Source organism: Prionailurus bengalensis, chromosome B4, assembly GCF_016509475.1.
Source record: "Prionailurus bengalensis isolate Pbe53 chromosome B4, Fcat_Pben_1.1_paternal_pri, whole genome shotgun sequence".
NCBI classification, from domain to species: Eukaryota; Metazoa; Chordata; class Mammalia; order Carnivora; family Felidae; genus Prionailurus; species Prionailurus bengalensis.
This window is the reverse complement of record NC_057358.1, coordinates 126,298,392-126,323,037: the sequence shown is the minus strand read 5'-3', so window position 1 is coordinate 126,323,037 and position 24,646 is coordinate 126,298,392. Positions and strand designations below refer to the sequence as shown.

Here is a 24,646-nt window from a genome sequence, read left to right as displayed (position 1 = left end):
GCCAAGTGCTAAACCTTTCGCACATATTTCTTATTTAATCCTCACATCCACCCTACGAAGCAGGTACTATTGTTAGTCCCAGCAGAGAGGTGAGAAATCAAGGCTCAGAGAAGTTATTTTATTTGTCCAAGGAGATGCACCAAGTATGTGGACAAGCCAAGACTGAAGCCCAGATGTGTCTGGCTCCAAAGCTCTAGTATCTCAGTCTTCTCTCGGCTTCTCTGATATCTCATCTTCCCTGCCCGGTCCACCACCCCTAAACACACACACACACACACACACACACACGCACGCACACACACACACACACGCACGTGCGCTTCCTTACTTCTGCTAAACCAACCATTACCAACAACCACTATGCCGAGGTCACAATAGGTGAAAAGTCCAAGTTTGAGAATGATCTACATTTCTTATAAATAAGAACATATCGGGGTATCTGGGTGGCTCAGCAGGTTAAGCATCCAACTTTCGCTCAGGTCATGACCTCACAGCTCGTGAGTTCAAGCCCCACATCGGGCTCTGTGCCGACAGCTCAGAGCCTGGAGCCTGCTTCTGATTCTGTATCTCCCTCTCTCTGCCCCTTCCCTGCTTGCTTGCACACGCGCTTTCTCTCAAAAATAAATATACATTTTAAAAGCTGTAAAAAAAAAAAAGAGCATATGGTTCATGGTTATCTCTATATTACCACTCGTCCACCTGAATTTCAATATGCTTTACTGATAGAAGGTAAGAGGTGGGTCTGAGCTCATCAGCTCGTGAGAACCTCTAGAGTCAATTCTCGTTTCTACCCTGGCCAAGCACAGGACTGGGCATATAGAACACACTCAAACAGGCTTCAGGGATGAATGCATTCATAAAATTGTGAAAAATCGGCTGTCTGATGAAGTCTGGTCTTTTGAGTAAGTTTTTTCTTCTTGATTTAATGGGAAAGGCACTGGATTTATAAGTCAAAGGTCACTTTGGCAAGTTAACAACGTCCTTTTTTAAAAACTGGTCTCTCGTGGGAGACTGGAAGCTCAGTCAGGGCAGGGAGTTTGTTTCTCTCTTTTAATGCAATGCTCCAGGACTCAGCAGAGTGTCCAGCATGTTGTAGTAATCAACAGACATTGTTTAATGAAGAATGAATAGTTGACTCATGGCTGTTTCATTTATTTGCAGGTGACTAACGCCATTTCAGTCACTAAAGTGACTAAAGTGATTTCAACTCTTAAACTCCAATTTTTACATCTATAAAAATAAGCCAATTACAGGGAAGGAGGCAAGGGTTAGCATTTCATTAGCACACCACAAAATGTCTATAACAAACTACAGATGCCCTTCATGTATGTAACACCTATTAAACAGTGCCAGAAGTATGTGAAGCTCTCATATAACGGTGCATATACTTTTACTGACCCCCCCAGGAGGTACCTTCTCATGATAAAACGAAGGTACACATTTGGTCACTATCTAGTTCACTTGAACAACGCACAAGAAAGAACAACTCAACGCTTATAGGGGTCTCCCTCCCTCCCTCTCTCTCTTTCCATATATATAATTTTTATAATCCTATCCATATTTTAAATTCAGATATATATGTGTATATCTGTGTATACACATGATTATAAAAATAATCCCAGTCTTAATTAAAACAGAACAAAAATGCAGAAAAGCACAAGACTAAAATTTGACTATAATCCCATTGGGAGGTAATCTTTGCTCCTATCTAGGTATGTGTCTGTTCCACCTAGAATGTGGAAAACTGGAAAAAGCAACACTCCCACCATAATAAGAGAAAGCCAGAGAATCCACAAAATCCTAACTTTTCTTGAACCCACCAGACAACTGAGGTCACAACCACCTAGCCTGGAAGGCACAGAAAGACAGGCACCTCCAAAGAGAGAAGGACTTAGGAACTGGTTCATCTGTTCTGAGGGAGGAAAGCAGGATCTCTAGGTAAAAAGAATTCAATTCAGTTTTTAAGACAAATTGCTAAGGGCCAAGTGTGAACTAGCATGACAGTAAAGAACTCTGGGAGCCACAGATGCAAAGGAAGTTTACACCTATTCACAAGATCTTCCTCACAGGCCTCACCAGGTGCTCGTGAGGAATCCTGGAGAATGAAGGAAGCGTATCTCCAAGATGCCTGCTTGGAGGAGGGGAGCAACCATGGCTGCAGGGAGAGCGTGAAGTCCTAGCCAGCCAGCAGTCTCTCCCCTAAGGAACAAAAGCTTCAAGTGGCCAGCGGGAGGATGGAAACACTGTTGACTGTGGGCATAGAAAGAGACCCAATGCAGGTGGGGGAAGTAAAAAGAAAAAGCTCTCTAACCTTGGTAGAAACCATCATGGGCTCAGACTATATAAGAGATTCATATCTGGGGCAGGATAGGATCACGGAGAATGCCTGACTCAGAGCCAGCAACACAGAGCCTGCTGGGGACTAAACCAGGACAGCAGGGAAACCCCCACACCTCCATACCAGCCCCAAACAGGCCAATAAGTGTAAGAGAGGTACACAGGGAGGGCCTAAAGCTGAGGATGAGAACCCACCCCACCAACAAACTTTCAACCTAAGCACAGGGTACCGCAGAAGAATCTGGTAGTCCACTGAAGGTAACCCATAGCAACAACAAAACCCAGACCCAATCAACGCCTAAATAAGCTGACTCAACTCCCTACATCAAGAGCTAGGAGAGGAAGAGGCGTATCTATTTCCAGACATAAATACTATTTACTTCAGTCTTTACTCTTCTAACTACTGTTTGGAAGTCAATAAAAAATTATAGGACACACAGAAAATTAAGAAAAAGAATCGACTATGACTGAATGGATTTAAAAAAAAAAAAAGACCCATCCATACATTGCCTATAAGAGACTCACTTCAGACCTAAAGATACACACAGACTGAAAGCGAAGGGATACAAAAAGATACTCCATGCAAATGAGAGTGAAAAAAAAGAAAAAATAAAACAAAGTAGCAATACTTTTTTTTTTTTTAATTTTTTTTTCAACGTTTATTTATTTTTGGGACAGAGAGAGACAGAGCATGAACGGGGGAGGGGCAGAGAGAGAGGGAGACACAGAATCGGAAACAGGCTCCAGGCTCTGAGCCATCAGCCCAGAGCCCCACGCGGGGCTCGAACTCACGGACCGCGAGATCGTGACCTGGCTGAAGTCGGACGCTTAACCGACTGCGCCACCCAGGCGCCCCCAAAGTAGCAATACTTATATCAGACAAAGAAGGAGATTGTAACAGGAGAAATAAAGATTGTAACAGGAGAAAAGTGCATTACATAATGATAAAGGTATCAATCCAAAAAGAAGATAAAACAATTGTAAATATCTATGCACTCAACACAGGAGCACCTAAATACATAAAGCAAATATTAACTGACATAAAAGGAGAAATTGACAGTAGTAGGGGACTTCAACATCCCACTTTCATCAATGGGTAGATCATCCAGGCAGAAAATCAACAAGGATACAGTGGCTTTGAACAATACATTAGACAAGATGGACTTAACAGATATCTTCAAAACATTTCATCTAAACACAGCAGAACAAACCAATTTGACAATAAATTTCATATTAAAAAATGCAAAAAAATAAAAATAAAAACAGCAGAACACACATTCTTTTCGAGTGCACATGGAACTTTCTCCAGGACAGATCACATGTTAGGCCACAAAACAAGTCTCAATAAATTTAATATTTAAATCATATTAAGCATATTTTCTGATCATAAAAGTATGAAACTAGAAATCAATTACAAGGAAAAAAACTGGAAAGAAGACAAACACATGGAGGCTAAACAAAATGCTACCAAACAACCAATAGGTCAATGAAGAAATCAAAGAGGGAATTAGAAAAAAAACATGGAGACAAATGAAACTGAAAATACAATGGTCCAAAATCTGTGGGATGCAGCAAAAGCAGTTCTAAGAGGGAAGTTTATGGTGATATAGGCCTACCTCAAGAAACATCAACAAAAAAATCTCAGACAATGTAACTTTATGCCTAAAGGAACTAGAAAAAGAACAGACAAAGCCCAAAGTGAGTAGAAGGAAGGAAGGAATAAAGGTCAGAGTTGAAATAAATGAAACAGAAACTTACAACACAATAGATCAATAAAACAAAGAGGTGCTTTTTTAAAAAGATAAACAAAAATGAGACACCTTTAGCCAGAGTCAGCAAGAAAAAAGATAGAGGACTCAAGAAAATCAAAAATGAAAGAAGAAAAATAACAACTGACATCACAGAAAAACAAACGATTATGAGAAACTATTAAAAAAATTATACAACAACGAACTGGACAACCTAGAAGAAATGGATAAATTCCTAGAAACATACGATCGTCCCAAACTGGATCAGGAAAAAACAGAAAATCTGAACAGACTGATTACTAGTAATGAAGTTGATCAGTAATAAAACAGAAGTCCAAAGTCAGACAGCTTCACAGGTGAATTCTACCAGCGATTTAAAGAAAAATTAATACTTATTATTCTCAAACTATTCCAAAACATAGAAAAGAAAGGAGAGCTTCCAAATTTATTCTACAAGGCATTACCCTGATACCAAAACCAAACAGACACTACCAAAAAAGAAAACTACAGGCCAGCATCCCCGATGAATACAGATGCAAAAATCCTTAACAAAATATTAGCAAACTACATTCAACAATACATTAACAATCGTTCACCATGATCAAGTGGGATTTATTGCCAAGATGCAAAGGTGGTTCCGTATACACAAATCAATCAAAGTGACACATCACATTAACAAAAGGAAGGATAAAAGCGATATGAACATCTGAATAGATGCAGAAAAAGCATTTGAAAAATTCAATATCCATTCATGATAAAAAAAAAACCTCTCAACAAAGTGCGGTTTGGAGGAAACATACATCAACATAATAAAGGCCATAAATGACCAATCCACAGCTAACATCATACTCAATAGTGAAAAACTGAAAGCTTTTCCTCTAAGATCAAGAATAAGACAAGGATGTTCACTCTCACTTTTATTCAACAAAGTACAGGAAATCCTAGCCATAGCAATCAGATGAGAGAAAGAAATAAAAGGCATCCAAATTGTGAAGTAGAAGTTAAACTGTCCCTATTTGCAGATGACATGATACTATGTATAGAAAACCCTAAAGATTCCACCATAAAACTATTAAAATAAATGAATTCAGTAAGTTATAGGACACAAAATCAATATACAGAAATCTGTTGCATTTCTATACACTAATAATGAAGTAGCAGAAAAACAAACTAAGAAAACAATTCCATTTACAATTGCACAAAACAGAATAAAATACCTAGGAATAAACTTGACCAAGGAAGTGAAAGACCTGTACTTTGAAAACTATAAAACAATAATGGAAGAAGCAGAACACAATATAAACAAATATAAAGAAACACATGCTCATGGGCTGGAAGAATTAATATTGTTAAAATGTCCACACTACCCAAAGCAATCTATAGATTGAATGCAATCTCTATCAAAATGCCAATAGTATTTTTCAGAGAACTTGAACAAATAATCCTAAAATTTGTGTGGAAACACAGAAGATCCCAAACAGCCAAAGCAATCTTGAGAAAGAAGAACGAAGCTGGAGGTACCACAATCCCGGATGTTAAAGTATACTACACAAAGCTAAAGTAATCAAAACAGTAAGGTACCGGCACAAAACAGACATATAGATCAATGGAACAGGAAGGAGAGTCAGAAATAAGCCCACGCTCATATGGTCAATTTATCTATGACAAAGGAGGCCAGAATATACGATGGGCAAAAGACAGTTTTTTCAACAAATGGTGTTGGGAAAACAAGACAGCTACATGCAAAAGAATGAAACTGGACCACTTTCTTACCACATACACAAAAATAAACTCAAAATGGATTAAAGACCTAAATATGAGACCTGAATTACTACTAAAAGAAAACCTAGGTAGTAAGCTCTTGGACATTCACCTTAGCAATACATTTATGGATATGTCTCCTCAGACAAGGGAAACAAAAGCAAAAATAAACTTTTGCACAACAAAGGAAACCATCGACAAAACAAAAGGCAACTTACTTAATGGAGGAAGACATTTGCAAATGACATACCCAATAAGGGATCAATATCCAAAATATATGAAGAACATACACAACTCAACACCAAAAACCAGACAATCCGATTAAAAATAAGCAGACCTGAATAGACATTTTTTCAAAGGAAATATACAGGTGGCAACAGATACAGGAAAAGATGTTCAACATCACTAATCATCAAGGAAACGTGAATCAAAACCACAATGAAATATTACCTCATACCAGTCACAATGGCTAGTATCAAAAAAGTAAAAACTAAAAAGTGCTGGTGAAGATATGTAGCAAAGGGAACCCTCTGCACTGTTGGTGGGAGTATAAATTAATGCAACCACTGTGGAAAACAGTATGGAGATTCCACAGAAAATTACAAATTGAAATACCATACAATTCAGTAAAAAATTCCACTGCTGGGTGTTTACCCAAAATGAAAACACTAACTCTGTGTTCACTGCAGCATATTTACAATAGCCAAGGTATGGACGCAACCCAAGTGTCCATCAATAAATAAACAAATAAAGAAGATGTGGCATATATACACGACGCAGTATTACTTAGCCATAAAAAAGAGTAAGATTTTGCCATTTGCAACAAAATGCATGACCCTAGAGAGTATTATGTTAAGTGAAATAAGACAGACAGTAAAAGACAAATACCATAGGATTTCACTCATACGTGGAATCTGAAAAAGAAAACAGACAAATAAAAAACCAGAAACAGAGTCATAAATACAGAGAACACACTGGTGGTCGCCAGAGGGGAGGGGCATGGGAAGGATAGGCAAAATAGGTGAAGGGAATTAACATGTACAAACTTCCAGTTACAAAGCAAGTAAGTCACAGGGGTGAAAAGTACAGCATTGGGAATATAGTCAATAATATCTTAAGAACATTGTATAGTGACAGGTGGTAACTACACTTACTGGGGTGAGTGCTGCATAATGTACAGAACTGCCCAGTCACTATGTCGGATGCCTGAAACTAATATAACATTGTATGTCAACCATAATCCAATAAATTGGAGTAATACATATTTTTAAATAAAATAATACAAATAAATGATAAAAATAATACAAATTTTAAAAAGAAAAAGAATCCACTCTCAAGAGATAAAGGCATGAAGAGAACCTATCAAACAGGCAATTTATTTATTTATTTTTTATTTTTTAAATGGAACCGTAGTTGCCTTTTATTAAAACCATATGGTGTGTTGTTTTTAAGAGACTGGTTTTGCAGATCAGTTGGTTGTATACAACTATGCTGTCATTTCTCTTTCTGTACTGTAACTCATGTTTTAAATGAATTTGATGAATGAAATAATACCACTATTCTTGAAAAATATATTTCTTATTCTGTGTATAATTTTTCTAATGAAACTTTAAACCTTTGAAATGTGGTAGTATGTTTTCTGTAAGTGGAATTGTCTTTGTTACCAAATGAATAAGGACTGACCTAAGATCAGACTCTTGTTTTGGTCTGTGATGCATTTTAGTAGCCATTCTGAGCTTTTCATTGGCTCAGATTATATGTAAAATAAGGTTATATTACACACATTAAAGACTCAGTTTGAAGATAAGGACTGAAAATAGATATAGGGTTGAGATCCTAAAAAGCCTGCTGAATTTAACTTGTTCAACCTTCAAACAGGCAATTTAAAATAACTATCATTGGGGCACCTGGGTGGCTCAGACAGCTGAGCGTCTGACTTCAGCTCAGGTCATGATCTCACGGTTCATGAGTTTGAGCCCCACGTCAGGCTCTCTGCTGTCAGCACAGAGCCCACCTCAGATCCGCTGTGCCCCCTCTCTCTGCCCCTCCCCTGCTCTCTCTCTCTCTCTCTCTCTCTCAAAAATAAACACTAAAAAATTTTTTTAAGTAAATACGATTAATATGTTAAAGGTTCCCATGGAAAGGATAAACAATAAGTATGAACAGATGAGGAATTTCAGCAGAAACACAGAAATAATAAAAAGCCATCAAATGAAATGTTAGAAAATGAAAACAAAATATGGCAACAGAGGTGAAGAATGCCTTCAGCAATCTCATTAGCAAAGTCGACATATGCTAGAAAAAAATCAGTAAGCCTGAAGATAGGCCAATAAAAATGAATCTAACCAAAACACAAAACGAGTGAAAAAAGTTAAACAGAGCATCCAAGACAGTTGTGGGACAGTGTCAAATGGTCTGACATGCATGTAAACTTAATCACATAAGGAGAAAAGGGAGAAAACACAGAGCAGAAGATAATGGCAGGGAGTTTTCCAACAATAATGAAACACATCAAAGCAAACAGATCCAAGAAGTTCAGAAAATCTCAAGCAGGGTTAACTAGACACATCATATTCAAACAGCTAAAACCAAAGGTAGAGAAAATCCCAAAGGCAGCCAGAGGAAAAAAGGCACATTGTATGCAAAGCAGAAAAGATGTACAAAGATAAACATGCAAGCCGGAAAATGAACGGTTGAAATCTTGAAAGTGCTGAACATAAAACCAAACAGAAAACTTTGAATCCAGGACACCATACCCACTGAAAGCATCTTTCAAAAATGAAAGAGAAATAATGACTTTTTCAGACCAACAAAAGCTGAGATGATTCATTAGCACCAGACCTGCAATACTAGAAATGTTTTAGACAACTCTTCAGGCAGGGGGATATTATAATCTCATCAAACACAGAAACCAGGATTTTATACAAAGAAATGAGGCTCAGAAATCACTAGGATGACAGTAAATTTAAAAGACTGCCTTCTGAATCTTTAATCACTCCAAAGGTGAATTATCTAAAGCAAAAACAGTAACACCTGTGAGTGTAGAGCATCTACAAGACCAAAATGTGTGAAAGCAACAGCATAAAAAATGAGAGAATGAACTGGAGGTAGACTGCTGTGAGGTCCCTGCAGTCCATGAGGCGCAGTATGATACTACCTGAAGGTAGGCTGTGAATAACGAAGATCTACAAACCCAGAGGCATCCACTAAAACAATTTTTAAAAGAGATCTAAGAAACAGTCTGATTATGGAGATAAAACAGAATGATTTTTAAAAAATTAACCTAAAACTAGGCACAAAAACAGGGGAAAAAAGGATAAAAACGGAAGGAACCACTAGAAAACAACTAGCGAGGTGGAAAATTTTAATCAACCTTGTCATTAATAACATTAAATGCAATTCACATTAAATATGAAGGCCTAGACATAGCAACTAAAACTGGGAATTGTCAGACCAGGTGAAGAAGCAGGAGCTCACACTATACGTTGGCTACGTGAGATCTACTCTAACTATGAAGACACAGAGTAACAGAGTGGGAAAAAGGCATGCCATGCAAACACCGAATGATAAGTGGTTATCAGGCGATGGCAGTGGGAATAAGAGGGGCATGAGAAAAGTTTTTAAAGTGATGAAACTGTTCTGTGTTTCAATCGTACAATTGACCCTTGAACTTGTGAACTAAGTGAACATACCTGCATATGAATTGATTTTCAATAAATACAGTAAATTTATTTTCTCTTCCTTATGATTTTCCTTTTTTTTTTGAAGTTTATTTATTTGAGAGACATAGAGATAGCACAAGTAGGGGGGAGGGGCAGAGAGAGAGACAGAGACAGGGAGAGACAGGGAGAGACAGTGAGAGAGAGAGAGAGAGAGAGAGAGAGAGAGAGAGAGAGAGAGAGAGAGAATCCCAAGCAGGCTCCATGCTGCCAGCACAGGCCCAATGCAGGGCTAAAACCCACAAAGCTGTGAGATCATGACCTGAGCCGAAACCAAGAGTTGGACACTTAGCCAACTGAGCCACCCAGGTGCCCATTCCTTGTAATTTTCTTAACAGCATTTTCTTCTCTCTTACTCTAGTGTAAGAATACAGTATGTAATACACAGAGCAGACAAAAATATGTTTAATCGCCTGTTTGTATTACTGGTAAGGCTTCTGGTCAACAGTAGACTATTAGTACTTGGGCTTTGGAGGAGTCAAAAGTTATATGCAAATTTTTGATTGCACAGGGGTTTGGCACCTCTAGTCCCTGTGTTGTTCAAAGGTCAGCTGTGTACACTAAAAATGGTGAATGTTACTATATATAAAGTATACTCCAAATAAACCTGAATTTCAAAAATAAAATGAAATAAACAGCTATAAACATATACATAACAATATAAAATGAAATGATAGAACTAAGAACAAAAGTATCTATTGTATCAGCAAATGTAATTGGGCTAGACCTTTTTAGTAAGAGAAAAAAATCTGATTGAACTATAAAATTCTAAATGGTTCTGCATATAAGCAAGTTATAAAGGTTAAATATAAAAAGATGGGCAAATGCATTTGGGACAGATGAAAACAAAGAGAAAATAGAGGTAATGATCTTAGTATCAGACAAGCTAAATTGTTGGCCAAAAAAAATTTCAATTAGACTTTATAATGCCAAGAGTACAATTTACAATGAAGATGTTACAATTCATAATGAAGCTGTTGCTCACATTGAAGATAAAGCAGCTAGAAATATCAAGGCATCATATAACATAGCATCAATATTCAAAAATAAAAATTATAGGAGATCCAAGGTGAAATAGGTTAGCACACATTAGTAGTAAGTCTTAAAACTTATTTACCTATCTTGATCCATAACAGTCTAAGTGGACAGCACTAAGACAAAGGAGAACTTAGTAACAACGTTGACCCAAATACATACATGTCAAAGTCTGTACTTTGAACGCAGACAGTGTTTCTTCTTTCCAAGTGGCACAAAAGTGACCATATATTAAACAACAAATAAAACCTCAAAAGAAGAAACAGTTCAGAAAACAATCCCTACTCAATAAAGGCTAAAATGAATAGCATAAGTAGAAGGTAATAGCTCCTAACAATTGGAAGTTTTAAAGTCCTCTTTTAAAGTTCTTAGGACATAGAGGAACTCCAATCCAAAGTTGCAAAATATCTAGAAAATAATGATGTTAAAATATTACATCTCGAAAACTATGGGATACAGGTAGAACAGTGCTCAAAGAAAGACCCAACCCTGAAATATCTATGTTATTAAACAAGAATGAAAGAAAGTAAGTAAATCAGCATCTGTTTTTTTGTCAGTTATTTTTGGTCACTGATAAAACAACAAACTATGTAGTGGGCATTCAATAAAATATTTGTTGAATACACGAAGAACAGAGTAAACTTAGGAAAGTAAAAGAAATGAGTTAAATAAAAGAAATCGATGTATTGGAAAAAAAGAAAGAGTAATAGCACCAATAAATATATCCAAGGGTATGTTCCTTGAAAAAAATAAGACAAAACAGGTAACTTAATCACAAAATAGCAGCAGAAAGCACAACTCTACAACCTAAAACATAGTAATGCAGAAATAATCACAGACACAGAGGAAACTCAATGAGTCTATAGACTCACTTTGCTCAACCCCAAGCAAATAAATTTAAAGATCTAGAAGTGGACATTTTCTAGGAAGATATAATTTAACAAAACTTACCTCAGAGAAGATAGAAAATTGAAACTAACCAATTGCTATAGAAAAAAAAAAAAGAAAAACTCAAAGATTTACTCCCACAAAACACTACACCCAGATGCCTTCAAAGGGGAATTAATTATGTGTGTCTCCAAGAGCAAATCATTTCAATGCTATTTAAAGTGTGTCAGAGCTTAGAGAAAAAAGGGGGTGGAGAGAAGCTTCCACATTTCTTTCACAAAGCAAGAAAAACATTGATACCAACAACTAATGAAGATCAAACACAAAAAGAAAATTGCAGACCAATCTCACTTTATGATTTTGATGCAGAGACTCTACGTAAAACATTAGCAAATAAAATCCTGTAGCACATTAAAGAGTATATACAGTGAGTAAGCAGGGTTTATTCTAGGAATGCAAGAATGGTTCAATATTAGGAGATGAGTAAAATAATAACTTCCATAGATGATGAAAACCATTGGATAATATTCAACAACGCTTCTTGATAAAATATTTAATGAATTTAAAAAAGATAGACATTCCTTAATAAGATAAAATATGTCAGTCTTAATCCAAAATCCCACATGATGTTTAATGAAGAAACATTACATGCATTTTCATTAAAGCTGAGAACTTCAACATGTTCTTGAGGTATAAGCCAATGTAACTAGACAAGAGAAATAAATGAGAGGTATAAAAATTAGAAAAACAGTGGTAAAGTTGTCTGTATTTGTAGATGATAGGATTCTAAACATGGAAAGTCTAAGAGAACCTCAAAAAATAAATACAACAAGATAAGCTTGACATGGCCAGCTCAAAATAGAACACACAGATACCAGTAGCTTTCATATACACAACCCACCACCCATCAAGAGCTATGGAGGAAAAGAACACGTTCACACTAGCATCAAAAAGATAAATATCTAAGAATAAATTTTTAAAATGTGTAAAATTTATATGAAAAAACATCTGCAATACTCCTGCAGTCACAACATTAAAGAGCAGGATAAATGTCAAGGCAAACTAGTTTACCATTAGGAATTCTCAATATCATTAATATACACTTTTCCCTAAATTGATTTCTAAATGTAATGTAATCTCAATAAGAATACATGTATAAGTGTTATATATGTCTATATATTGAAATAGACAAACTGATGGCAAAGTAGTTCATACGGGAAAATAAGTGATAATAATAGGAAAATGGTTTTAAAAAGGAAAGTAAGTATGAGGAGCTAGTCCTACTAAATATTAAAGATGTTTAAAAAGCACAAAACTAGGGGTGCCTGGGTGGCTCAGTCGGTTGGGCGTCCGACTTCGGCTCAGGTCATGATCTCGTGGTCCATGAGTTCGAGCCCCGCATCGGGCTCTTGGCTGACAGCTCAGAGCCCGGAGCCTGTTTCGGATTCTGTGTCTCCCTCTTTCTCTGACCCTCCCCTGCTCATGCTCTGTCTCTGTCTCAAAAATAAATAAATGTTAAAAAAAATTTTTTTTAATTTAAAAAATAAAATAAAAGCACAAAACTTAAAACAGAGTGACCCTGGAACATGAATGTATAGAAATATCAATGGCATAGGATAGGAAGTACAGAAATAGCCCTTAATACATACAGAATTTATTATATAAAAAAAGAGACATCTCAAATCTATGAAGAAAAGATGGAATAATTAACATATGGTGTTGGGAGAACAGGATAGCTGCTGAGGAGAAAATAAAGCCACATTTCACATCCTAGACCAGGATGAATTCCAAACTGAACAAAAATTCAAAAGTACAAAATTAAACAATAAAGTTAGTGGGATAAACCATGGGAAAATTAGTTAATCATTGGAGTGGGGAGGACTTTAAAAACTATGACACAAAATCCAGAAGCCATAAAAACAAGGGTTGATACATATAACTACATTTCTGTGAGGCAAAGACCAAAGAATGACAACAAAATGAGAAAAAAATTGCAAGAGAAATGGTTACTACATCTAATAAATAAACAGCTCCTAAAAATCAATGAGAAAAAACATCAACCACCAAATAGAAAAATAATCAAAGGATAAGAACTGAGTTCAAATTGGTGCAGCCACTCTGGAAAACAGTATGGAGGTACCTCAAAAAATTAAAAATAGAACTACTCTACAGCCCAGCAACTATACTACTAGGAACTTATCCAAAGGATACAAAAATGCAGATTCGAAGGGGCATATGCACCCCAATGTTTATAGCAGTGCTATCAACAATAGCCAAATTATGGAAAGAGCCCAAGTGTCCATAGACTGAAGAAAGGATAAAAAAGATGTGGGATACTGCTTGGCAACGAAAAAGAATGGAATCTTGCCATTTGCAACAATGTAGATGGAACTAGAGGGTATTACGCTAAGTGAAATAAGCCAGAGAAAGATATCACATGATTACATTCATATGTGGAATTTAAAAAACTCAACAGATGAACATAAGGGAAGGGAAGGAAAAAAAAAGATAAAAACAGAGAGGGAGGCAAACCGTAAGAGACTCTTAAATAAAGACAACAAACTGAGGGTTGCTGGGGGGGGGGGGGGTTAAATGGGTGACAGGCATTAAGGAGGGCACTTTTGGGGATGAGCATGGGGTGTCATATGTAAGAAATGAATCACTGGGTTCTACTCCTGAAGCTAAGACTACACTGTATGCTAACTAACTTGAATATAAAAATAAAAATTAAAAAACTGAGAGTTCATAGGAAAGAAAATAGAAATTGCTCTTAAAATACAAAGAGATACTCAATTTCACTCATAACAAGAGAAACACACATTGCAACTTCACTGAGAAAAGTTTTAAGTCACATACCCTTTGAGCTAGAAATTCAGCCCTGTGGGAATTTATTCCTCACACACAGTTCACGTATTGGGATAAGTGGTGCCCTCCCCACCAAATGTGCACCCGGAACCTGTGAAGATGACATTTTTTTGCAGATGTGATTATTAGGGATCTTGAGATGAGCTCCTGGATTAACTGGGTGGGCCTTAAATATGATGACAAGTATCCTTACAAGAGGCACAGAGACAGACAGAGTGGGAGTCAATGTGAAGACAGAGGCTGAGAATGGAGGGATGCATCTATAAGCCAAGGAACACCCAAGACTTCCAGCCACCACTAGAGGCTAGGAGAGAGGCATGGAGTAGATCTTTGCTCACAGTCCCTGGAAGGAACCACTCCTGCCTTGATTTCAGACTCCTGGCCTCCAAAACTGTGAGAGAATTCCTTACCGCTGTTTTAAGCCACCCAGTGTATGCTACTTTGCTGCCGCAGCCCCGGGGAAGCTAACGCACTCCACCCAGAAAAAGAATGTCCTTCAAACATCATTCATCACGGTGTTAATCTGTAGTGAAACAAGACTGGAAACATGAAGACAACTCACTGAATTCAGTACAGTGGAACAGTACGCAGGCATAAAAAAGAATAAAACCTCTTTACAGACTGATTTGAAATGTTCTCGAACAGTCCCAACAAGAAAGAGATGCCATTCAAAATCGGAGAGTTTATTTACAACGGACAAGTCAAGCAGGTGTTGACAGGCATGTAGGAGCCCAGAAGGGAGACAGTTGCCATTGGAGACAGCAGCAAGCTCTCACCCACCCCATGTCTAAAGGAAAAACTTCCAACCTAAGCGCAAGGCACTCCAGAAGAATTTGAATCTCATGGTATGCTGGAAGGCCCCAGAGGCCTATGGATGGACACGGCCAGCCCGAGGTGACCTCATGGGGATGGAGACAGAATCTGTCTCCCTCCCTCTACTCTCCCCACTGGCTGAGCCCAGCTGGAAGCCACAGGAAAGGAGCCCTTCCAGAGGCGCTGCATTTGGTCCAGCCCCAGGGCAGGAGGCAGCATGGGGCACAGTAGGGAGTGATCTGGAGGGGCCTGGAAGCCCCAGTATAAGCTCCAAGACTGTTTTTACTGTTCTGTATTTTACTCCAAGACTATGTTATATTGCTCTATATTATACAGAACATTGTAATATAGTATATTTCTGTTTCAGTGAAAAAGAGAAAAAGAGCATGCTGGATGCATTGGTTGTATGTGCACAGCAGATCCGGACGGACCCCATTCTGCAAGAAAATGACTATATTTGATGCTATATAGAGGGGCCCGGGGTGTCCTGGGGAACAGGAGTCTATGGAGGAAGACTTTTCACTATATACTCTACTACACTTTTTGAATTTTGAACCATACAAATGGTTCAAAATATTAAAAATTTTATTTGCATTAAAAATTATAAATAAAACTGAAATCTTAAGACCCCAGTGTTAATGGTCTTTAAAGGGAGACCCCCAGACAGCGAGGGATCATGTTCAGTGAAAGAGAGGCAGGAAAGGTGAGTCTGTGGACCAGTCAGAGGGGAGACAGGAAGAAGCGTGCCCACCTGTCAGGTAATGCCTGCAGCACGGTGGGCATCAGCACCCCCGAGATAGCTTTGTAGAGGATGGAGTCACACACGCCGACGATGTTCACCACTGTGGAGGAGCCCAGCACGGGAAGCATGTGGGGCGGCATTCCTTGCCAAAAGTGCAGGAGGAAACTTTGAACCTGTATCAGTCCACAGAAAAAAATCATGAGGTTACAGAAGGTTCTCACGACAGGGCCTGGGACCCCACTAGTCTGCAGTGGGGTCCTCTGCGTCCCCTGCTGTGGCACAGAAGGCCCTGTCCAGAGTCTCCCCCCACTCCCACCCCCGGCCTAGTCCCCCTGTGTCCCGTGCCCACTGCTGCAGAACCACCTGGCCTGGCAGTCTGGGGGCTACTCTGCCCTGGGAGAGGAACAGTACATTAACCCATCAACCCTTCATGCTCACCGTGGTCTAGGAAAAGTTAAAGGGATATTGCTCTTAATGAGCTCAGAGCACTGTACTCACTATTCTTTGGGCCAGTTGGTGACCTCTGGGGGTTCTCACCAAAGAAGGAGATGATGTGGGATTGCTGGTAAAAGGAATGTATCTGGGAGGGAGGAAAATGGGTGCCACAAACAAGACTCCCGATTCAAATGTGTGCACTAAAAATGGAATAAAATGCTGGAGCCTCTTCCTCTCCAAATTCCTCCACTTCCCCAAAGAGCCCTGGCCAGTTGCTGCCACTATGGGATGCTAGATGGTGGTACGTGAGCAGTAAGCTACGTGGGCACCCAACCCCAAACACTAGTACAGAATGGAAATACAGTAGGCACTCAAGAGTGCATTATTAACTTGATGACAGCAGGAGCTGCAGCTGTGCTGTTGGGTGAGCAAGCAGCAGAGTCAATGTCTAAGGCAGAGAACTCTTCGGTGGCCTGTATACGTCTGTCTTTTACTATGTGAGATGGACAGGGAGAGAGCAGGGCAGGGGGGCCTGAGGTGTGGGACAAGAGAAGGGAAGTGAAGGGAAAACAGCAAAGATAGTTAACTGCTGTATATGGTAACATTAAAAATACCTGGAGTTTAACTAACACTGGGGAGTGGATCGTCTTGAAGACAGGGGACAAATTACTGAATTTTTGTGAATTCTCATAGGCTCGACTTGGTTCCTGGACCACGTGTCCTTCTTTCTCCCATGGATGGGGACTCTCGAACCCCCACATGTAGCATTTATCCACATTCCTGGTTCCCTATCCACCCCTGATTCAATGCAAAAGACAATTTAGTCTAACACTTTGGAGGTGGTGTTATGCCAGGCATTAGCTTTATTTGTGACTACTATATGCCTGGTACTTTGCATTGGTTCTCTCACTTAGTACTTGTAATTCTACCACGGCTGAGAATCCTTACTTCCATTTGGCAGAGATATTAACTTATTTGTCCGAATCCAGACAGCAAGGGAGGGAATGGATGAGGTGGAGCCTCCATCTGCCTCAGTCTTTCCGCCAATCTGTCTCGTGGCTAGTTTGTTCCTCTCATGGTTACTGGCCTTCTTCTCCACTCCTGAGACCCATCTCTATCCTTGGAATGCTGCTCACCCCCCAGCTTCCTGCCCTGGCCCTGGTGGCTTGCGGTGTCCTTCAGGCCCCTCTCAGGACTGGGGTCTTGCTTTCCTCTGATCAGGCGACCTCAGACTCCAGCCTGGTGACCTGAGCTCCATCTCGTCTGGGCAGGCCTTCCCTGACATTCACAGCCTGCGCTGGATGGTGGGAGGCTTGGGGGATAAGGATTGGGGTGACTCCCTAGGGGGCAAATGGTGGTTGATGATCAAAACCATGATCAAAGTGGTGAATGAAGTTCAGGTTTGTAAACTGTGCAACTTAAGTCACAGTTCCATTTATTCTGCAACAGTGAAAATAGTGCAAAGTATTCAGCCAGATCAAAAATTAAAACAGAAAATCCAGATGAGTGAAGACTATCTTCCAGAGTTCCAACTCTGGCTCCACTACCAACCAGGGGTATAGTAATATCTCCAAGTTCAGAGATAGCTAAGCTTCCTTACCTGTGAGATGACAATAAAAGTAATATTTACTGCATAGGTTTTGGTAAAGATTCCCCCAAAAGTACTTATTTTAGTGCTTGGCACACAGCAGATACTTAATAAAGGGTAGTGGTGGTGGTTGTTATTGCATCATGGAGACACTACCACTACCAGGCCCAAGAAATCCATGGACTGCCTGAAGCAGTTATGACCCCTTGTCTAAGTGTCTAAGTGTTACCCAGCCAGGATTCCCACTGTGGCTCTGCTCATCTATCGTTGGGACACCTGGTGGTTGACTCCTCTTTTGGCCTTGGCTAGGAGGTGGCCAGGCCTCTCGGAAAAGGTGCTTTCTCTCTCCAGCATTACTGTTCCCTGATCCCAGCTTGTCCCTGAGCATCATCCTCAGGCCGAGTTCTGGACCTTCCTGCCTGCCCTTCCAACACTACCTAAGAAGCTCTGCCCAGTTGATTCCTACGATTTGGTAGATTCTGAATTCATTTGTCTTTCTTAGCTCTCTGTGCATGCAGCCCAACTCCTTTTTTATATGTGAGCAGTCAATTTCAAACAGAAATTCTGGAAAAGATCAGCAGCTGTGTAGGTTAAAACAAACCTGTGGAAAATCAGTCTTTAGCAGGCATCTATCTGTTTCAAGCCTGCTCAAGTTGCATAGGGACCCCTGATCGGTCCTCAGTCTCCTGAGCAGCCTTTTGAGAGGGGCAGGGGGTGTTAGCCAGTTTTGACCTCCCTTTCTACTCTCCACATTTCAGGCTATTTAACGTCCAAAGGTATTGGTTCCTTGGAGTAGGAAGGAAAAGGAAGGAGGGAGAAGAGTGGAAAGCTCAAGAGCAGGGACTTGGAAGTTGGGTGTGAAATGGACAGACATGGCGTTCTAGCAGGAGGTGGGGCTGGTGGGACCTCCCAAGGGACCGGATATGAAGGGCAAGGGAAAGAGAAGCATCAAGCCTCATGACTTGAGCAATTAGATGGGTGGTGGTGGCAATCTGAGATGGGAAAAACAAACTCAGGTGGAAAATCAGAGCTCTGATTTGACCATGTTAGGTTGGATGTCAAGTCAACTGAATCTGGAGCTCAGGCCTAAATATATAAATGTGAGAGCTACCAGCTGTTATGAAACAGAGACAATGATGTCTACCCGGTACTAGGATGCAAAAAAGTCGCTGAGGAAAAATGCATGGCAGTTGGGGAGGCATCTAACAAATGGAAACTCATTATCAGCCAAAAGGGAGAGGGTTTTCTTACTCCTGGTAAGCCTAAGTGGTGACATCATCAGAGGCAAATGATGGAATAGCATTATCTAAAGTTTCCTGGATTATCTGCCTCAGCCCCCCCCGAATTCAGCCCTTTCTCTCTTGTCTCAGTGACACATCAGGAGATGATTTCCTTAAGGTATTCTTAAGAATAGCCATGTAAATTTTCTATTTCTTTTCCATATCCATATTTACTTCATTATGAATATATTGGAACCTCGTGGAAACACATCTGATAGCTTCCGATCGGGGGCACTTAATTGCTACAGCATTGAAAGGATCTCAACAAAACACTAGCCACCAAAATACCTACTATTTATTATGCTCTGATTTTAAGATCAGACCCTTACATGAATTCTTACATAGCTATAATTATTATCTCGATTTTATAGCAAAAGAAATTGAGGCTCAGAAGGGTTAAGTACCTTGCTCAAGGTCACAGGCTGGTAAGTGGTGGATTTGGGACTCAAACACAAGACTGACTTTACAGCTCTTCTTGCAATGCAGTCTGGAAAACGCTTTGCAGGGAGTCCCCTACATGCAGACTGGGGCTCTCTGTACTCTCTTGACAATGCTACAAGTCTATGATATCTTTACATCCATCCATCCATCCACCCACCCCAACCTTCCATACACTCATCCACCCAATAAATATTTACTGGGACTTTAAGAGTATGGCTTACATGGATAGTGTAGTAAACAAGCCAGACAAGGTCCCTGCCCTCAAGGGCTTACACTATGATGGTAGGAGACAATGCACCAGCAAATAAGGAAGGTAATTTAAGAATGGGATACCAGCATTAGTTATAATCTCAACCCTTAAAGATCATGAAGACTGGAAACAAACTACAATGCCAAGGTCTACCAGATGCACCCACCATGCATCCATTTACTCATGACTTTTCTCAGCTGTGGGAGAAAGCCATGCCCCTCAAAGGGAAAATATCCCCCTTCATTCTTTTGTGGTTGGGTAGAATGAACCGCATCTTGATTAGCCATCTTAAAAACAGCCACCAAATATCCCTGCCAAGGGAGTGGGAAGAATATTAGACTACTGATGTCAGGTGACACAAGTTGCAGCCATGACTTTGGCTGTAACCAACTGTGTGACCTTGAGCAGGTCTTTTAACTCTCTGGTTGACATACACGATAACAGCAAGCATTTGTAGGACTTTTATAGTTTACAAAGGGCTTTTGCTAGGCATTGTCTCATCTCCTCCTCCTCCTAGTAATCCTATGAATTAGACAGGCAGGGATGATATTTTTATCTTTATCTCTAGAACAAACAATATAGGGTTTGATGGCAAAGCCTGCACTCTGAGTCTGGCACTTTCCCCACAGGAGTGCTCAGCCCTCACCATATATTCTGCATCTTAACTCCTGGTGTGCATTCCTCCCACCACCACCACCACCACCCCCAGGCTGTGTCTTACTTCTCACCCCATTCTTGAGACCTATGGCAGTGGGTGGTACCATTAGATACCTGATGTGTTGGGATTCATGAATGGAATTAAGTATAATGAGATGATGAGAGTGAATTGTGAGATGGATAAAGTGCATATGAATGTAAGGGAGGACTGTCACTAGTTCTGTGCTTAATATTTGTGGCGGAGAGGGACAGCTGGCCACGAGAGCTCAGAGCTCCTCTTCTGTGGTAGTAAACTGCTACCTGGTGAGGGAGCAGATACCCTTGCATCAAGGTGGGGCCATGCGACCAGCTCTTGCCAATGGAATATGGGCAAAGTGATATGTTTTATTTCTGGGCTGGCAAGGTTAAGAAGGGGGTAGTCTTCCCGGTATTCCTCTTCCCCATCTGTCAGCTGAACAAAGAGGACACCAAGGCTCTAGGGCAGGGTATGGCCACAAGATGGAAGGAGCCTGGGTCTCTGAACAACCCCCAGCAACCAGCCTTCCCCCTGTGAGCACCCACAATGGGTTGTGACATCAACGAGAAATAAACTTCTAATGTATTAAGACTTGGGGATATTTGTTACAGAAGCCAGCGTTGTCTTCACTGAGCATGAACCTTCATTTGGCCTCATGTCAATGATCTCTGGGATTATAAGACATAGCCAAACCACAACATGAGGGAAAGCAGTGATATTTCTTTCTTTAGAAAAAAAAAAATCTACTTAAATGGTTGCTGAAGGAATTGGGAGATTTGAACAATCTTGGGAATAAAAGCCACGAGCAGGAAGGATGGCACTTCTCCACCAGCACACTGCTATCTCTTCTGGAGCTCTGTGTGGGGGCCGAGTGCCGGCACGCAGGAGACCGGACCACCACGGCCCAGGTGACTGAGGGAACAGCCCGTGAGTCAACTCAAGTAAGCGGGGTGCTCGATAAACGTTCGCTGCTGTGAGACACAGAGGCGAAAAGGCAGAGGAAGATGGGGGAGAGAGCATTTTGTGCTTACGTCATTTCTTACCCTTCCGTCTCCCACAGCGCACACCCCCGAAACACACACTGGGGAACCTCTGGGATTTTTTCCACCAATAGCTACTGGTTTTTTATAGCCCCTCTGTAGCCTGCACTGTCCTCTCTCAAAGTCAATGTCACAACCTATGCCAGGATGTGGTTTTGGTTTTTTTGTTTTGTTTTGTTTTGTTTGGCCTGAAAGCATTTTCTGTAAACAGAAAGGCCTCAGGTTTATGGGGTGAAGCGTGTGGCTTCTTGCCAGCCCTCAGGAAGACTCTTTTGGATGGCATTTTAGGCAAGAAGATTTTACTGTCTCTCTGGTGACGTAACTGGTACTTCATCCCTTCTTGTTTCCCCTCTCCGTTCTTTAACTGTAATATTTTAATATAAAAATCAAACGGGGCCCCAGGAAAAGACCAAATCCAAAATACAGGAAAAGGCTTCCCTCAGTTTCTCTAAATCTCCAACATGTGGCGTATGCTATCCCTGCAAACTGTCTTCCTCGTTGGCCAGCGGGACAGGATGCAGTTCGCTGGCTTGATCAAGGACAACTGCCTGTTCTCGTAGCAGGTCTGCAAAATGGGCTAACAACAGAGCCTGCTTCCTAGGATCACTGTAAAGATTACGGGTGCTCACGCACATCAGGGGTTTTCCCAAGGTCTGGCACCTAGTAGGAGCTACGGCTCCTATAATATTTTAATGCAGAGTATCCACAGCTCAACGCTTGTTGACCTACCTCATCAAAGTTGGCTCTTATTACAGTGTCCAGTATTCTCTGACAGTGCGTTCTGTACATCATAATAAAGGTAGAAACCTGTGGGGAGTGGGGGAGGGAGGGAGAGGATCAACAACAAAAGCATAATTAATACACATTACTGTGCCTTTGGAATTTCAGTTTTCAAGTCACTTATTCCCTGTTGAGGAGATGAAATTCACTTCACACCCACTCATCCTGGAAGACCCAGGTAAGTCTCGCTGTCACCAGTGGTGCTCTCTGACCCTGGGCTCCCTCCTCTGTGCTCCCATGGCACCTGCACGTCATTCCTCCATTGGAGCACCTGCCCTTTGGTATGGTGGAAAGCACGGGTTTCTCTCTCCCCCATTCTTCACCTCTGAGACTATGGGCTCTGGGAAAATTAGAAATGGCATGTTGTTCAGCCTCCTGTATCCAGCACTTTGCACAGCGCCTGGCACGTAGTAGAGTTCAGCGGGGCATATTAATGAAATTCTCCTCATCAGCTAAGACACGGAAAAGTTAAAACCCAGTGTGTACTTGTAGGAAGAGGTGTTTGCCAAAAATCACAAAAAGACATTCAGAAATTTCCTGGAGTCTGTCCAGCAAAAGAACTTCATCTCCAGCTCCATTTATCCAAGAATTTTAAAGCTATAGTATAGCAAGTTTGTTGACGGGGGCAGGGGGGGGGGGGGAGGAGAAAGCAACTTTGAGAAAAAAAAGTATTTACTGGTTCTTAGATTTAAAGCATTATTTACAGATAATCTTTTTGCTTCAGAACACAGACATGCATTCATTTTTGTATAAACTTAGTTTGCTTAGGACATAAGCATCCGTCTCCCCACTTGGCTGTGAGATTGCTGGGAGCAGGACACCTCTCTCTGTTCCCGCTGCCTCCCAGCTCCCAGCTCCCAGGGTGATATGCAGACAGTGGGAGCTCAACACCTCCTGCTGCACTGGGCTACATCTAGATAGGTGCCTTAGAGATGCAGATCAGAATTTCCTGCAAATACCCTTTGACCCAAACTATCTGATTCCCTGCACCTATAAAGACTTCTTCGTCTATCGCACTAAGGTTTCACCACATCCTCTGTAGCACATGGGAAAATAAACTTTATCCTATAAAATAACAATCAGGGTGCCTGGGTGGCTCAATGGGTTAAGCATCTGACTTTGGCTCAGGCCATGAGCTCACGGTTTGGGAGTTTGAGCCCCATATCGGGCTTACTGGTGTCAGCGTGGAGCCGGCTTGTCGTTAACTAAAGTCCACATTTTATTCGGATTTCTATCTTTACATTTTTAAACTCACCATTTTGCACTGAGAGAGAAAAAGAGAGGGAGAGGGGTTGTGTGCGTTGTGCGAGAGAAGAGAGAAAGGGGGGCCACCCACTCCCAGCAACACCTCAGACGTGGTCACCTTCTCCTCAGGCAGACTGGCTGGCAGATTTAGATCTTTGACATTTGGAAACTCTGGCAGCAACGTTCCAAGTTTGGACCGGGGTGAATATGCCACCGTCTGTTTGCTCACTTCTTTCTTGCCCGTCTCGCTCACCCAAGCGGCTCCTTTCTTGGAATACATCACATCATAATACTGGGAGCTTTCCTTCACCGCGATGCCATAGTAATGGTACCTGGGCCAGAGAGAGAGAGAGAGAGAGAGAGAGAGAGAGAGAGAGAGAGAGAATGAGAGAGACCCACATGTACTGTTACCAGGTGGAGTTTCCTGGGCAGGGGTACCCAAGACCAGAATGGCTGGGCCTATCCTCCCTGGGCTAGAAGAGTTAATTCTCCTGTGAGACTTGACATCTCAGAAATCTAGAATTAAACCAAAGTTCCATGTTGCAGCCATCAATCAGGCAGGTAAAAATAACCAAAATTGCCTCCTACAGAGAATGTTAAGTCAAATACTTTGCAAAGCAGAAAGGGGGGTTAAAAAATTTCCATTTGTATTTAATCTCTTATATCTAGCCCCAAATGTGATCCCAGAAGTTCAGAACCTGAGTGTCCTTTTCTGTGGAGACCCAGGAAAACGGGAGTGTTTGCAACTGTACCACCAACAAAAATTCATTTGGCCCATGTTTTCTTAATCAATAAATGGTAGCCTCAAAGAACCGTCTCTTTAAAAAGATAGACTCAGTATCTTAGTTGACACTGAATGTAAAAGACTGAAACTTTTTATTAACTCAAATGGGCTTAATAACAGCAACGGTTTCAATAGAGACTGATGAGGGATGGAAGGCACATTTTGTTTGGATGTTAGCTACAAGCTACTGAGCACTTGCTACATACTAGGCACTTTGCAAAC

General features: G+C 40.7%; 1 protein-coding gene across 3 annotated transcripts in view; it reads right to left on the bottom strand.

Moving 5' to 3' along the window:
- RFX4 (regulatory factor X4) overlaps positions 1 to 24,646 on the bottom strand; it is a 164,622-nt gene that overhangs the window by 54,873 nt on the left and 85,103 nt on the right. For all 3 annotated transcript variants that reach the window (XM_043562415.1, XM_043562416.1, XM_043562417.1), the window contains 3 exons: positions 23,759 to 23,972; positions 22,345 to 22,422; positions 15,918 to 16,081 (listed from right to left, as the gene is read on the bottom strand). In XM_043562415.1, coding sequence (XP_043418350.1) covers positions 15,918 to 16,081; positions 22,345 to 22,422; positions 23,759 to 23,972 — 456 coding nt within the window. The remainder of the gene's footprint in view (positions 1 to 15,917; positions 16,082 to 22,344; positions 22,423 to 23,758; positions 23,973 to 24,646) is intronic.